The sequence below is a fragment of the Clavelina lepadiformis genome, chromosome 8 (genome assembly GCF_947623445.1).
Source record: "Clavelina lepadiformis chromosome 8, kaClaLepa1.1, whole genome shotgun sequence".
In the NCBI taxonomy this organism is placed as follows: Eukaryota; Metazoa; Chordata; class Ascidiacea; order Aplousobranchia; family Clavelinidae; genus Clavelina; species Clavelina lepadiformis.
This window is the reverse complement of record NC_135247.1, coordinates 4,979,673-4,991,922: the sequence shown is the minus strand read 5'-3', so window position 1 is coordinate 4,991,922 and position 12,250 is coordinate 4,979,673. Positions and strand designations below refer to the sequence as shown.

Here is a 12,250-nt window from a genome sequence, read left to right as displayed (position 1 = left end):
GCCTGCGAAGCGCATTCCTGTTTTGCAGGCTGTTGAGTTCATTCAAGGTACATGACGGTGTACACAATTGAATGAACAACTTATGCGCGCTTGAACGACTCCATCTGCAGGCCCGTGTCTTGCAAGCTCGCTCATGTATTGGGTGGAATATTGATGATATTAACGGAATACTTGAACTTCTAGTTTTTGTAAGCATGGTGCTTGTTCAAAACGACGGTAACACGTTCCTGAAGGCTACTTGTACTCGTATAGCAGAAAGCGTTAGCCTAGTTATACTGTTTAGCCATTTAAATATATTCAGTTTAGCATTGCCCTTGACCCAAACAATCCAAACGTTTTTTCCAGTTTCGCCGGTTAATTTTTAATTAAACAACAATTGATCACGTCAAGCTCTCAGTGGAAAAAATATCAAAAAAATGAATCTTGTTTTGAAAATAACGTATTGACCTTTTTAACTGTCAATATAACAAATAATCTATTTAACGTGTGTCATCTATTTATCCAAAACGACGCTGATTGCGGTGAGATTTCAATGGAGCAGATTGAATACCTTTTCCCTGCAGCAGGACAAAAATGAAAAGGCCCATACCATCACTGTTGATTTTGCTTGGAGACAATAATACTCGGTCGTCTGTCTTTATTGACCCAGGCCGTGAGTATATATCACCTGTACTTTGTGTGCGTTTTCAGAATGTCAGCTAACACTGAAGAAGGTGCATGCGAAACTCGTGAGCCTAAAAGTGTTCAGAACACAGGGTATGAACAGTCTTATTTTCTGCTTGCGGTTATAGCATCAAATATGTGTCACAAAAGATTAATCTCTGTAATGAAAATTCCTTTGTTAACTCGCCTCGTTTTATCTTAGTTATTTCTTGTGTTTTGTTTCTGCTTCGGGCAAGTGTGTTTTTCTTCGTTGTAGACTACGACTACTTGACGTTTTGCATTGTGACAAACGAACATCTCTTGAGCTGTGAGGTTGTGTTGCTTTACTTATCCTTATTCTATTATTTCAGATGAATGATTTTACGTTTAATAAAGCTAAGTATAATGGCATCATTTAGTACAATCTCGTTGTAAACTTTAAAAAGATTTGTATCTCACTATCCAGATTGCTTTGATGTTAGACCTTAGCTATTTCATTGGGCGACAGTAGCGGAAGTCGAAAATCTATAACATATGAAAATAAAGGGTATTGTTGGAGTATTTTAAGGTTATTGGCAGATTGTTTGTTTTTCGTGGTTATTATTAAACTACAGACTCCATCGTCAAACAGCAAAACAGTTTTTCTTGCCGATGAATATTTCAATGCGTCGCCTTTTAGAGCAAAGCTTGTCAACTCGTAATGCCTTAGATGGGTATTACTTACATTAATAATGGATGTCATGGCGCATTAAATGTCACACCCGTGATATTATATTTCCAAATTGGTTGATATTTTACCGTAAAATTCAGTTTAGGAGCAATTTGCAAAGCCGATGTCTCCGTGTAGGGTAGATGGATTGTGATTCAGTTATTTAAACACAAGCATTTATAAAGCAGTTAAGCATCCACGTCGCAAAACGTCGTGTTTGTTATCTAATAGACTTCCTTTATGAGGATAGCAGAATCTCCGTAATTTTAAGCACTTACAAGTACAAGGTATTGCGGAAAAAAGATAGCATCAATTACCTATGGCTGTGCAACGGCGAGGTACAATTTTTCCAAGTAAAGATTTTGATGCAGCAAAAGCCGCCCAAGCTTTATGGAAGGCAGTGGACGGAATTGGTAAGTTTTCAGAGCTGATGTATGCTGTGCTTATAATTATTAGGCAGCATAACGTAATCGAATTATTCTGCAATTTAAATGTGTTTTGACGGTGGCGTGCACGTCATAAAAGCTTTATATCTTTGAAGTATTCAACGCTGCGCTGACAAACCTATAATTACAAGAACGGCGTATTCACCTGCATTGATACACGTTGGCACTCTTCTCGCTTGCTTGCGTGTGGTGCTTCAAAAGTCATCTGTGTGGAAACGCGTTATTGGTTATTTTTCAAGCCCCACAAGACCGACCGACGACAGTGCTTTAGAATTGCGGCCATGCACAAAAATTCAATTAAAGCAAATAAAAAACATTCGCGTGAGTAAAGTTAACACCATAATGCCGCATGCCAGAAAACAGTAGAAAATTGTAATTGTAACTTTGATCCAAAGTGTTTCTTTTGAAGCGAAGCGACAGTTGTATTTAAAGTCTTGAAGCATTATTTATATTTACCATACTACAGAAACACTAAATACAGAGTTTTTACATTAGACCAGAATCCATACTAATTTCAAGGATTTTGACACACTAATATGTAGACCTTTGTCATGATGACATTTTACGAAATGTAAAAAAATATCTTCAGTAAATGTTGACTGACGGCTTAACGGAATCTTATGATTCAACAGGAAAAGCCGATGTATCAATTTACCAGTGGTTGCGCTGGCTGTGTTCACGTTGTGTCATTAAAACAGAAATAGCGGTTTAGCTCAATCAATTTTTTCCAAATTCTCATCTAAAATGTGTTTTTTTATTTGAGACGAATAATACAATAACGGTTTTCACTGTTTTCACAGTCATGTATTAAGACGTCCCTTTTGGCGTCAGTGTGAGTGATCGTGTATATAATGTAGGTGTAATTTGGTCATTGTATGCTTAAATAGGTAAACATGCGGGGCAACACTGTTTGTTGGTCAATGGTTAAACACACGTTCGACGAAAACTGTGTATGTATATCGATTATGTTAACAAGATAAAGCTGGGTAAGATAAAGCCGCAATAAAGTTTTTTTCAAAATCTGTTCCATTGGTTTACTCCGCGACCTAAATTAAAGTTTTGGGAATTCAAGATATAGCAAGCATCAACGAACATATCCAAATGCTATACAGTGCGATTAAATGATTTGCAAAAACGTTTCCAATCTTCTGATATAAATCAAAATCCAGAAATACGATTAGAAGATTATTTATCGAACGCAAGGAGAAACATCATGAAAACCGGTAAGTGCATCGGACAACTGGAGTAAGAAAAAGATTATGATGCTTCCAGTTCGGCTTACGGCGCCGGCAACTCTCTGCTGGCAAAATATTGAATAAAAACTGATACAACAAAACCAAATCAGAAAGTATTTGAGAAATGTGATGTATGCAGTTTAATGTAAAAATACCATTGCACGAAATAGTCATGATTTTGCCCATATAATAATTTAATAACATACAGTCGACTCCGCTTAATTCGGACACTTTGGTTCCGCTCACTTTGGGCCGAATTAAGCGGAGAAACGGCTTTGTCCGAACTAAGCGGAAAATTAATTGTTCGTTTCATGGTCATGCGTAAAAGCAGACAACGCATTTAAAATACTGTTGTGTTGCGTAATGAATGAATTGCAGCTGCGCTATACTGCAGTAATTGGCACTGATCGCACAAAAAAGCACAAGAGTTATACCTTCAGGTTAGTTGTATTGTACAGTATTTCGATACCAAACGATTCAACAAATACTGTATATCTGTATACTGTATTTTGATATCCCCACCAACCCAGCTAACTGCCTAACTGTCAAGGAAGCGTCTTTATTTTTTTCTTCGTTTACTTTAGTGAACAATTTCACTTTTTCTGCAAAACTTTTCTGTACCATTCTGTTTTACAAGATAGACGCAATTGTACCGAAGTAAAAGCGACTATGAAGCTGGCACGGCCTTATATCAGTTCATTGTCGATTGTTACTGCATCGATCGTCATTGTTTCACCATAATCACTCATAATGCAATTGCATCTTGTGTTAAAACGGACGAAGCGCTGTTTATTGTGTCATAACCTAACTATAGGAATTGCGAACCTGTGTCCGAATTAAGCGGAGAATTGTCCGAATTAACGGGAGGTTTTTACGTTCAATTTTTACTTTTGTTCCGTTCCCGAGCATTTTGGCCGAATAAAGCGGTTGTCCGGGTTATCCGGTGTCCGAATTAAGCGGATTCGACTGTATATGATATAGCCTATAATTTTCCGTATTGTTTGCAGTAGTTTAGTTTGTTCGTGCAAAACAAACCCCAATATCGATTAATGGGTTGTTTTGGTTGCACGCCATAAACGCTATAGTATACTATCCATATTATGACGGCATTATTAAGCTTTGTGTGTATAATATTTGATGAGAATACAGTATTTCATTCCTCTGAATGGACAACCGCGGGGTATGGTTACAAAATGCAGATCAACGAACTCCATATGAACGGGCGTAGCCGTTAGCCACAAAATACTGCATGTATTGTAAATGCTTACATCGTCTGAAAATATGCTTCTAACCTATACAGCTGCCGGTTTACTTAGCAAATTTATGCAATTGACCTTATAGAGCAGCAATGGCTGGGCTATTAACGGAAACGTGTATATCCAATAATGTTTATCCTTTTCTTGATACAGTAGTAGTCAATTTCAATTTTCAACAAAAAAGTGATATTTGTTTTGCCCTTGTGAGTGACATGAACTACGGCTTATAAGTCGCGCGCTGCTAAAATATGACTTTGTTGTAGAAAGATTTGGTTCAATTTTATACGAGTTTCTGGAATTGATACTTTTGTAAAACCAAATGAATCGTAAATATTTGATGGTTTTAAGAAGTAAAATGTCACTTTAATTTGTGCTAGTAGCTTCCCGAGGTCCTATAAATTATTAATAAAACAACACTGCGGCAACATGTCAAAGCTTTGTCAACATTTTTATTTTATTCACCCAGACATTCTCTCGACAACACAATGTGCACAAAGCGTCGTTACAATAAATCAATAACGAATTTAAATAAATAAAATACAAAAGCCATATGCGTGAGTATCAATTTAGAATGATTTATTTAATAACATTATTTTCACATTTGCCTATTCAAACTCTCGGTGTTACATTTGATATTATTTTTCAGGTACTGATGAAACTGCCATTATTAATATCGTGTCGTCATGCAACAATCAACAAAGACAAGACATAAAACAAGAATTTTTGAAGTATTACCGAAAGGTGTTAGTTTATTTTTGTTGAGTTTTACAAATACGCCCTTGAAAAGAATTCTAATCCTAAAAGACAACGCAGTGATTTCTTGCTATTTACTTTAATGACATCGCATCCTGTTCTTTAAATTTCGTCTTTTCGATGTCGCGTTAATTGAATTGAAATCGAATTTTGGCGACGCAGGGATGGCCCCAAAAGTCATGCCGTAGGGCAACGTATCTATCCTGTTACGTAAATGCCAAATAAAATATGCTCTTTTAGATAAACTACATCCTGGTTCATGTAACAATTTTAAGGTGGAAACCTTTACAGGGAGATCAATATCAGTCTACTGTAAATAGCATGTTTATAAAAAAAAAGAGAAAAAAGCGATCGCGTATTTATTTGCTATTCGTATTATACGAAAATGTAAAATGTTATTACAAGAGCGCAGTTACCTTCTAACCATTTCGTTTAGGACCTTGTGAAAGAGTTCAAATCCGAACTCCAGATACGACTTGCTTTCGATTTCAAACAACTTCTTATATCCTTATTTATGACACCAGCCGAATTTGACGCCAACTGTTTGAAAGCTTCCACTAAAGGTCTGGGCACCGATGAGAAGGTAAAAAGTAAAACATATTTTTTTAAATGGGAAATGTTTTGTCATAACCGATAATTATCGGTAACGTGTTAGTGAAATGTCAAGTTAACAGCAAATGCAGACAAATTTCTAAACAGTTGTTTTATACAGTATTAATTCAAAACTTTATTATTAGACATTAGTCGAGGTCTTGCTGACGAAGACGGCCGATGAATTGAGTCATGTGAGAACACAGTACATGCAAAAATTTAAAACGTCCCTCGAAGACGACGTAGCGGACGACACAAGCGGAGATTTTCGGAAGTTTGTCTACCCTCTCAGTCGGGTAAAAATTACTGGGTAACTTTTAAAAAGTTAATTGATGCTTTGAATCAACTAATCCCACAAAACAATATTTCTCCTATAATTTTAACCGTCATCAAATTTTCATAGAATTTCAAAGAAATTTCTCTCTCATTCATTAAGTTATTTCAGTCGACTAAATTAGGCTATGTTTTATTCATTGTCGTATCTTCTTTAATGTGTTACAACTGACATCGCCGCCATAGCAGGAGATTGTCAAACACAGTTTAAATTCCTAACCCCGAAGTGCTTTTTCGCATTATGTTACCGTCACACGACCCTATAGCTTAATTTCGACTGCAACACAACGAGAAGTTAATTTATTTCGGTTGTCACAGGTCGTCGATCATTAAATGAACGATACTGAGCGTTGTCAGAAACACAATCATCTTAAATTTTCTGAACAATTGCAGGCAAAAAGAAGTAGTTCACATCTGGTCAATTCTCAAAAGGCTTGTGATGTTGCGAGAGAAATTCACACAACTTTTACGGAATACCGGGGCACCGACACGCCTCGCTATGACTTCATCGGATTTTGCTGCAGCGAAAACTACCGACAAATAAGAACGACCATCGAAGAATACGAAAAAGTAAATAATTCATGAATTCCCAACGAAACAAAAATTTTAAAACCGACACAATTTTTTCCAGGGAAGGTAGCACAAATTCGTTGATGGACAGAAGTAAATCTCCCGGAAACCGCATATAAGATGGCATTAACGTTATTGATCAGAAGATTACTGTGCGCTGTTCCCAGATCAGTAATTGTTAATAATCTTTTTATTTCAGCTCACTGGAGAAACGATAACTACTTTTATTGACCGTGAATTCAGTGGAGACGCTGCATCAGCTTTGAAGAGCGCCGTCAAGTGTGCCTACTGTATGCCCGGGTTTCTTGCTGAACGTCTGCATAAAAGTATGGATGGGATTTCCACCAACGATGATACTCTTATTAGGATTATTGTTGGCCGTTCAGAGGTTAGTTAAATAACCTTAAACAATTACCTGAGTCAGTACAAATACGATTATGATTTTTTTGGCATCATTTCAAATTATGTTAACTGAGATCAACATACTGCATACGAAAGACCAAATTTTGTTTGTTTCAGGTCGATCTTGCGGATATTAAAAAGGAATTTGAAGCCAAATACAACAAAAGTCTGGAATCAAAAATAAAAAGTCACACAAGTCGACATTTTAAGCAACTGCTCTTAGCCATCGTTCGTGGCAATGCTGATTGTGAACAGAAATGGGAATGAACAGTGGCTGTACATACCTTCCTTCCAGCAAAAATCGCAGCTGGTTTCTTGAAATAAGAACAGTACCTATCGTTGCATCCTGTCTTAAACCAATACTGGACAACAATGATGTCTGCAACTTCATGTGTTTCGTTCAATTTTTTCACAAAACCCTTTTTTTCGGTGTGTGTTATGTTGACGGATAAGGTGATTAATTACAAGGTGGCAGACTTACGGACTATAGTGTTTGTTAAACAAAAGTTCTCGTCATCACAATGTAACAATTCTAACTTTTAATTCTAACGAAAATTTTTAATTATCAAGAGCAAATTTTGTGTGCGATTATTATTCATGAATACACAGCGCAAAATTTAGAATTAAAAGACTGGAATGAAATCTATTGCAGAAATTAATGGCAGGGCAAGCCTCGAATCAAGCTTCATGTCATCTTCAAGTTTAAGTCATGGTAACATTTTCTCTACTCGGTTTATTTTTAGAAACGCTTCATAGTATAATTGGGAAAGATAAAATAGCAATGCACAAATCTACACTAAAGCTTAATTTCAGCAATTCAGATAATTAAAAAAACTACTCAATTGGAACCATGAATGCTTTTTTCGGAACTGTGATCAGTTAGTAATATGAACAATAATAATTCAATGGATTACTGTAATTCGAAATATATCATCTCAACAAGCAGCTTATAGCATACTAAAGCAGAGCACTAAACAACAAAAGCGCACATCTTCCAATGAATTAATTTAATAATGTTTATAAAAACAAACGCTTGATAAATAACATTGCATTGATATTTAAATGACAGTCAGCTTGAAAATGAAGGAGACGTTATTGCGATTTGTATTTGAGACACAATTTGCTCAATTTCTGCCATGGCACCAACTCCAACATCTCCGCAAGCCAACGCTTTTGAAACAGGAGGTATTTCAATGTATCCCCATTCTTTCAAAGTATCAATATTTCGTCTGGTTGATGGATGCTCCCACATGAAAGTATTCATGGCTGGGCAAAAGAGAAAAGGTTTCCGTTTCAAGTCCCATGCTCGAGCAACGCAAGTCAGCAAATTATCGCAAAGACCACATGCTAGCTTGCCAAGAGTGTTGGCATCCAAAGGGGATAAAACAAATATATCTGACCAGTTTCGTAGGTCAATGTGAAGAACAGGATCACCAATCTTTGACCAGCAACTCCACTCCTTGGCATCATCATAGACCTACAACCAATTCAGACACAATACACAGTATATTACCTTAAATACTGTATAGCAAATAGAATCAATGTGTTTCACTACAAAACTACCTTAAACTAATGTTTATACCTGAACATTGTAAATCATAATTTTAATTTCTAACTGAATTAGTAAACTACAAGTTATATTAATACTCATACGAAAATATGTTAAAAGTTAACCTGAGCATATATTTCGTCAGCAGAAAAGAAATGTTTTGCATTTTCAGTAACAACAACTTTAATATTGACGTCTTTGATTACATCTTGAAGCTTTTCCACTAATTTTGGTAGTTTAATCGCAGCAACACTTCCTGTACAGCCAATTAATATATTAACCATCTGTTTAGGCCTATTTTGTCTATACTGAACTCAGGTGGCAAGTAGTATTACAGTTTCAATAACATATCATGGGTCGAACATTTGTCTAAATGTTAAAAAATCAAACATTAGCATTCACAATACAATATGAGCAAATATGATGGTGGGAAAATAAGAGCAGACGTCAGTGACAACTGAATTTGTGCAACATGTTCTTAATCATCATAAGCCAAAGGGGCAAGAGGTTGCTGTAATAGGTAACACAACAAAATCATGCAGGTTATTAAATTATGGTAGAAAAAGTTTGTCCTTGATTATTACGCAACCCAAGAAATGCTGCTCCCAATGCCATAGCATGATAACAATTTTTCATGTGTAAACATCAGACCTGCTTTTTATGAACGCAAAAAGAATAGAGGGTAAGTATATATTTTCAAATGTAGGTCACGCAGCCCGAGAGATTTGGTTGGTGCTTGGATTAGGTTAGTTAGGTTAACATTTTCCTGTGTTTTAAAATTTTAGCCGACACAGTTTCATATATCTTGTGCCCGAAATTGTTAGATTTCACCGTAATCCTCAAATTAGAGTTCAAGATATTTCCTGGGGTTCCTCCATTGGATCTTTTTCTTTTACACTCCCATATCAGGATCGAGTATTAAGGAAATATTTTGTCAAAATTTTTTTTCTATTGTACATCATAACCCCTTCACATTCAGGGCTTCAAGTTGGAGTGTAAAAGTATGAGACTCCCTCCGTTTCCTGATGTCGTATTTTTATTGTCAGTTTCCTACATTGTCTCCCGACCGGAAAGTACGGCAGTTTCCGACAACAAATTGTGCGTGAAAAGATGCAAATTTAGTTTGATGGCCTGCACCGACGCTTCAATTCTTTGTTTATTTATTATAAATTAGCTTTTAAACAACTACCTTTTCTTTCTTTGTTTATTATAAATCGGCGTGAAGGTGAAAAAGTTTTGTGTGCACGTTGACTAATCTTGTGCGTGCAGCTGCCACACTTTCCTCTGTGGTATTTCCTATTTCCTAAAATTAGCGTTATTCTTTAGACTGGAAGATTTGAGTTAAGTTTAGATTAGTATATTGGATCTAGTATATCGCATAACCACAGGATGCTTTTGTACACTAGACTCAGCTACTCAAATTGTGACGTCATCTGATTGTGCACTTGTATACTAGACCTAGGCTTACCATACGTCCCGTTTTAGCCGGGACAGTCCCGCTATTTAAGGATTTGTCCCGGCGTCCCGCTCAGTCAACCCAAAGTCTCGCTTTGGCATTTAGTCAGCCAGCATTGTCCCACACTTAGCATACTGTGACAGGTCTGCTTAGCCAACTTGCTGAAGAGCAATGCTCGATGCTTGTTCTTGTTTCGTTGTGTTAAATGTGAAAGTAATTGTTACGTCATTGTAGCGGGTAATTGGTCCAGTAGTGGGTTGATTGTTAACGCATTCGCTAGTTCAGTAATACCAGGCTAGAAGGAGGAGGTGATATTTTTGCAGTTAGGTTATGGAAAGAACTTATTTTGTATCGGTACTTGTTTGCATTTCCTTCTGCAAAAACCATTTGAATGTGAAAGCCCTTACCACCTGCAAAATTAACACTGACTTTTCCTGCTGTGATTTTTATGAGAAAATAAAATCGAATAAAGACTTCTTGAAGAAAGTATTTTCTACAGTAAAGTATGATTGGACGATTATGTAAATTTACAAGTGCTTGAACATTGTTTTGTTTCCTAGCAAAATGAATTATTTTAGTTTTTCTGGGTGTCTTACTACTTTAGTCGTCCCTGACGATAGGAATCCAAAATAGTTGCATACTCCTAGTAAAATATGAACCACATTTATCTGATAAGGTTCGTTTTTCTGAAGCGTCCCACTTTTCAATCACAAAAATATGGTATGCCTAACTAGACCTCAATTTGGTTTGCTGAATGTGTCATCAGACGATTATCATATTTTCTACATAAAATCTAACAAATTCATCCGTTAAAAATTATGTTACCGGGAAACTTTTTGCATGTGCTGCAAATTGGTACAGTACAGTGGTTTGCACAATGTAGAATCAACAAACAACAGCATGAGCAGCAATCATAGAATCCCCTAATAAACAACTTTTTCGATCTTCAGTAGAAATATGGTGACGGTCTTATTCTTATTGTCAGAAGTGGGTACTTTGAATGTACCGTCCGTATCGCTACCGCTACTTGGCAAAATAGTACCGAAGATTCCGGTATTAGGTACTATTTAAAAAAATTAGTTCGGCACTAAGTCAGTACTCGGTACCCATAGATTTTATAAAAGATGCTGCTGCAGATGCAATGTTTGCGGCTATTATGCCCCCGGTGAAGGTTACTCCAGGTCAAAACATTAGTGACGTTAATTGCTTGACATTTTTATATTAAAAAAGATCAACATATGTTAAAATTAGAATTAAGGATTAATTAATATGTATTTTTGAAAACAAACTTCTTCAAATTTTGAAATTATCACGTGAAAAGTACCGGAGACCGGGACCAACTGAAATTTTTTGAAAAAAGTAATTCGGTACAGAGATTTGGTACTTTTTTCAAAAGTACCGTCGGTATGCTCTTGTCACTGTAGAAACTACTAACTATTAAAAAAGCAAAACGTTAATATTTGAAAATCCATTCATGCTCAAAAAGTTGAACTTGAATGGTGAAAAATTGTCACCTTGAATATGTTAACTCGTTATCGGTATTTTTCTTTGTCAAAATATAAACATGCGAATACTAAACCAACAAAAAGTTGGTACAAACAACATTAAAGCGCACATAGACTACATACAGTATAAAGAGTTAAAGATAAGTTCCAGTAGGCCACAACCTCTACACCTTGGGTTGCTTAATGCCAGATAACATGACATACGCTTAAGAATATCTTTTAGCATTGCTATTTGCAACACTTGCATTACTGGTATTGGTATGATAATCTTTATTCTCAAACTGAGAAAAACTTTTGCACGACTAGCCAACAAGGTTACGGGAAACCAGGTGGTGGCCAGCAGCTAGACTCTTTCAACTCACTTAAACGTCCACCACAGAAGAAAAGAGATAGGTAACCTGTTGTGCACTGATTCTGTACCTGGTATACCCATAAACATCCGAAATATAAACACTGCTACAGTACAGAATTACTAACTTTGTTTATATTACCGATGTCTATGCCATAGAATGCTAACAACTGTTATTAGATTTCTATAGGTTTACTTCGGCACTTCTCTGATTCTTTACCTTGAAGAAGTATATTTGTGGCTGTTGGAGTAGATAGTATGAGCATCTGACTCCAAGGGAGGTTGAACTAACCTTTGAGGAAGAAGCAAGATTAAATGTTTTTTGGATAGCACTTGAATAGCAAAATACCCAACGGATAGGATTTATGAAACAGTAACAGAGAAACGTTCTTGTTACTTGTCAAAATGTGATGATCATAATTTCTGAGTGATTGTTATTACCTTCATTGTCATT

At 36.2% G+C, this 12,250-nt stretch overlaps 2 protein-coding genes across 3 annotated transcripts; one reads left to right on the top strand and one right to left on the bottom strand.

Moving 5' to 3' along the window:
• Positions 1 to 950: 950 nt before the first annotated feature.
• Positions 951 to 7,417, top strand: LOC143469104 (annexin A13-like). 2 transcript variants are annotated; one of them, XM_076966666.1, is made up of 8 exons: positions 991 to 1,210; positions 1,583 to 1,764; positions 4,935 to 5,029; positions 5,478 to 5,624; positions 5,779 to 5,928; positions 6,359 to 6,535; positions 6,735 to 6,923; positions 7,055 to 7,417. In XM_076966666.1, the coding sequence occupies exons 2-8, from the start codon at positions 1,671 to 1,673 to the stop codon at positions 7,202 to 7,204; spliced, it is 1,002 nt and encodes a 333-aa protein (XP_076822781.1). In that variant the 5' UTR covers positions 991 to 1,210; positions 1,583 to 1,670; the 3' UTR covers positions 7,205 to 7,417. The 2 variants fall into 2 exon arrangements, with proteins under 2 accessions (XP_076822782.1, XP_076822781.1); XM_076966667.1 differs by lacking the exon at positions 6,359 to 6,535 and having other exon boundaries at positions 951 to 1,764.
• Positions 7,418 to 7,650: 233 nt separating this feature from the next.
• LOC143469105 (phosphopantothenoylcysteine decarboxylase-like) lies at positions 7,651 to 10,826 on the bottom strand. Its single transcript, XM_076966668.1, has 3 exons — positions 10,679 to 10,826; positions 8,612 to 9,944; positions 7,651 to 8,414 (listed from the first exon to the last, which is right to left on the bottom strand). The coding sequence occupies exons 2-3, from the start codon at positions 8,768 to 8,770 to the stop codon at positions 8,007 to 8,009; spliced, it is 567 nt and encodes a 188-aa protein (XP_076822783.1). The 5' UTR covers positions 8,771 to 9,944; positions 10,679 to 10,826; the 3' UTR covers positions 7,651 to 8,006.
• Positions 10,827 to 12,250: the final 1,424 nt, after the last annotated feature.

Excerpts from the sequence above, each read along its gene's own strand:
- LOC143469104 (XM_076966666.1), top strand. The coding sequence starts at position 1,671 with ATGGCTGTGCAACGGCGAGGTACAATTTTTCCAAGTAAAGATTTTGAT. Across the intron at positions 5,929-6,358 it reads TTGTCTACCCTCTCAGTCGG|GCAAAAAGAAGTAGTTCACA; the intron begins GTAAAAATTACT and ends GAACAATTGCAG. Across the intron at positions 6,536-6,734 it reads CCATCGAAGAATACGAAAAA|CTCACTGGAGAAACGATAAC; the intron begins GTAAATAATTCA and ends TTTTTATTTCAG.
- LOC143469105 (XM_076966668.1), bottom strand. The coding sequence starts at position 8,770 with ATGGTTAATATATTAATTGGCTGTACAGGAAGTGTTGCTGCGATTAAA. Across the intron at positions 8,415-8,611 it reads CTGACGAAATATATGCTCAG|GTCTATGATGATGCCAAGGA; the intron begins GTTAACTTTTAA and ends AATTGGTTGTAG.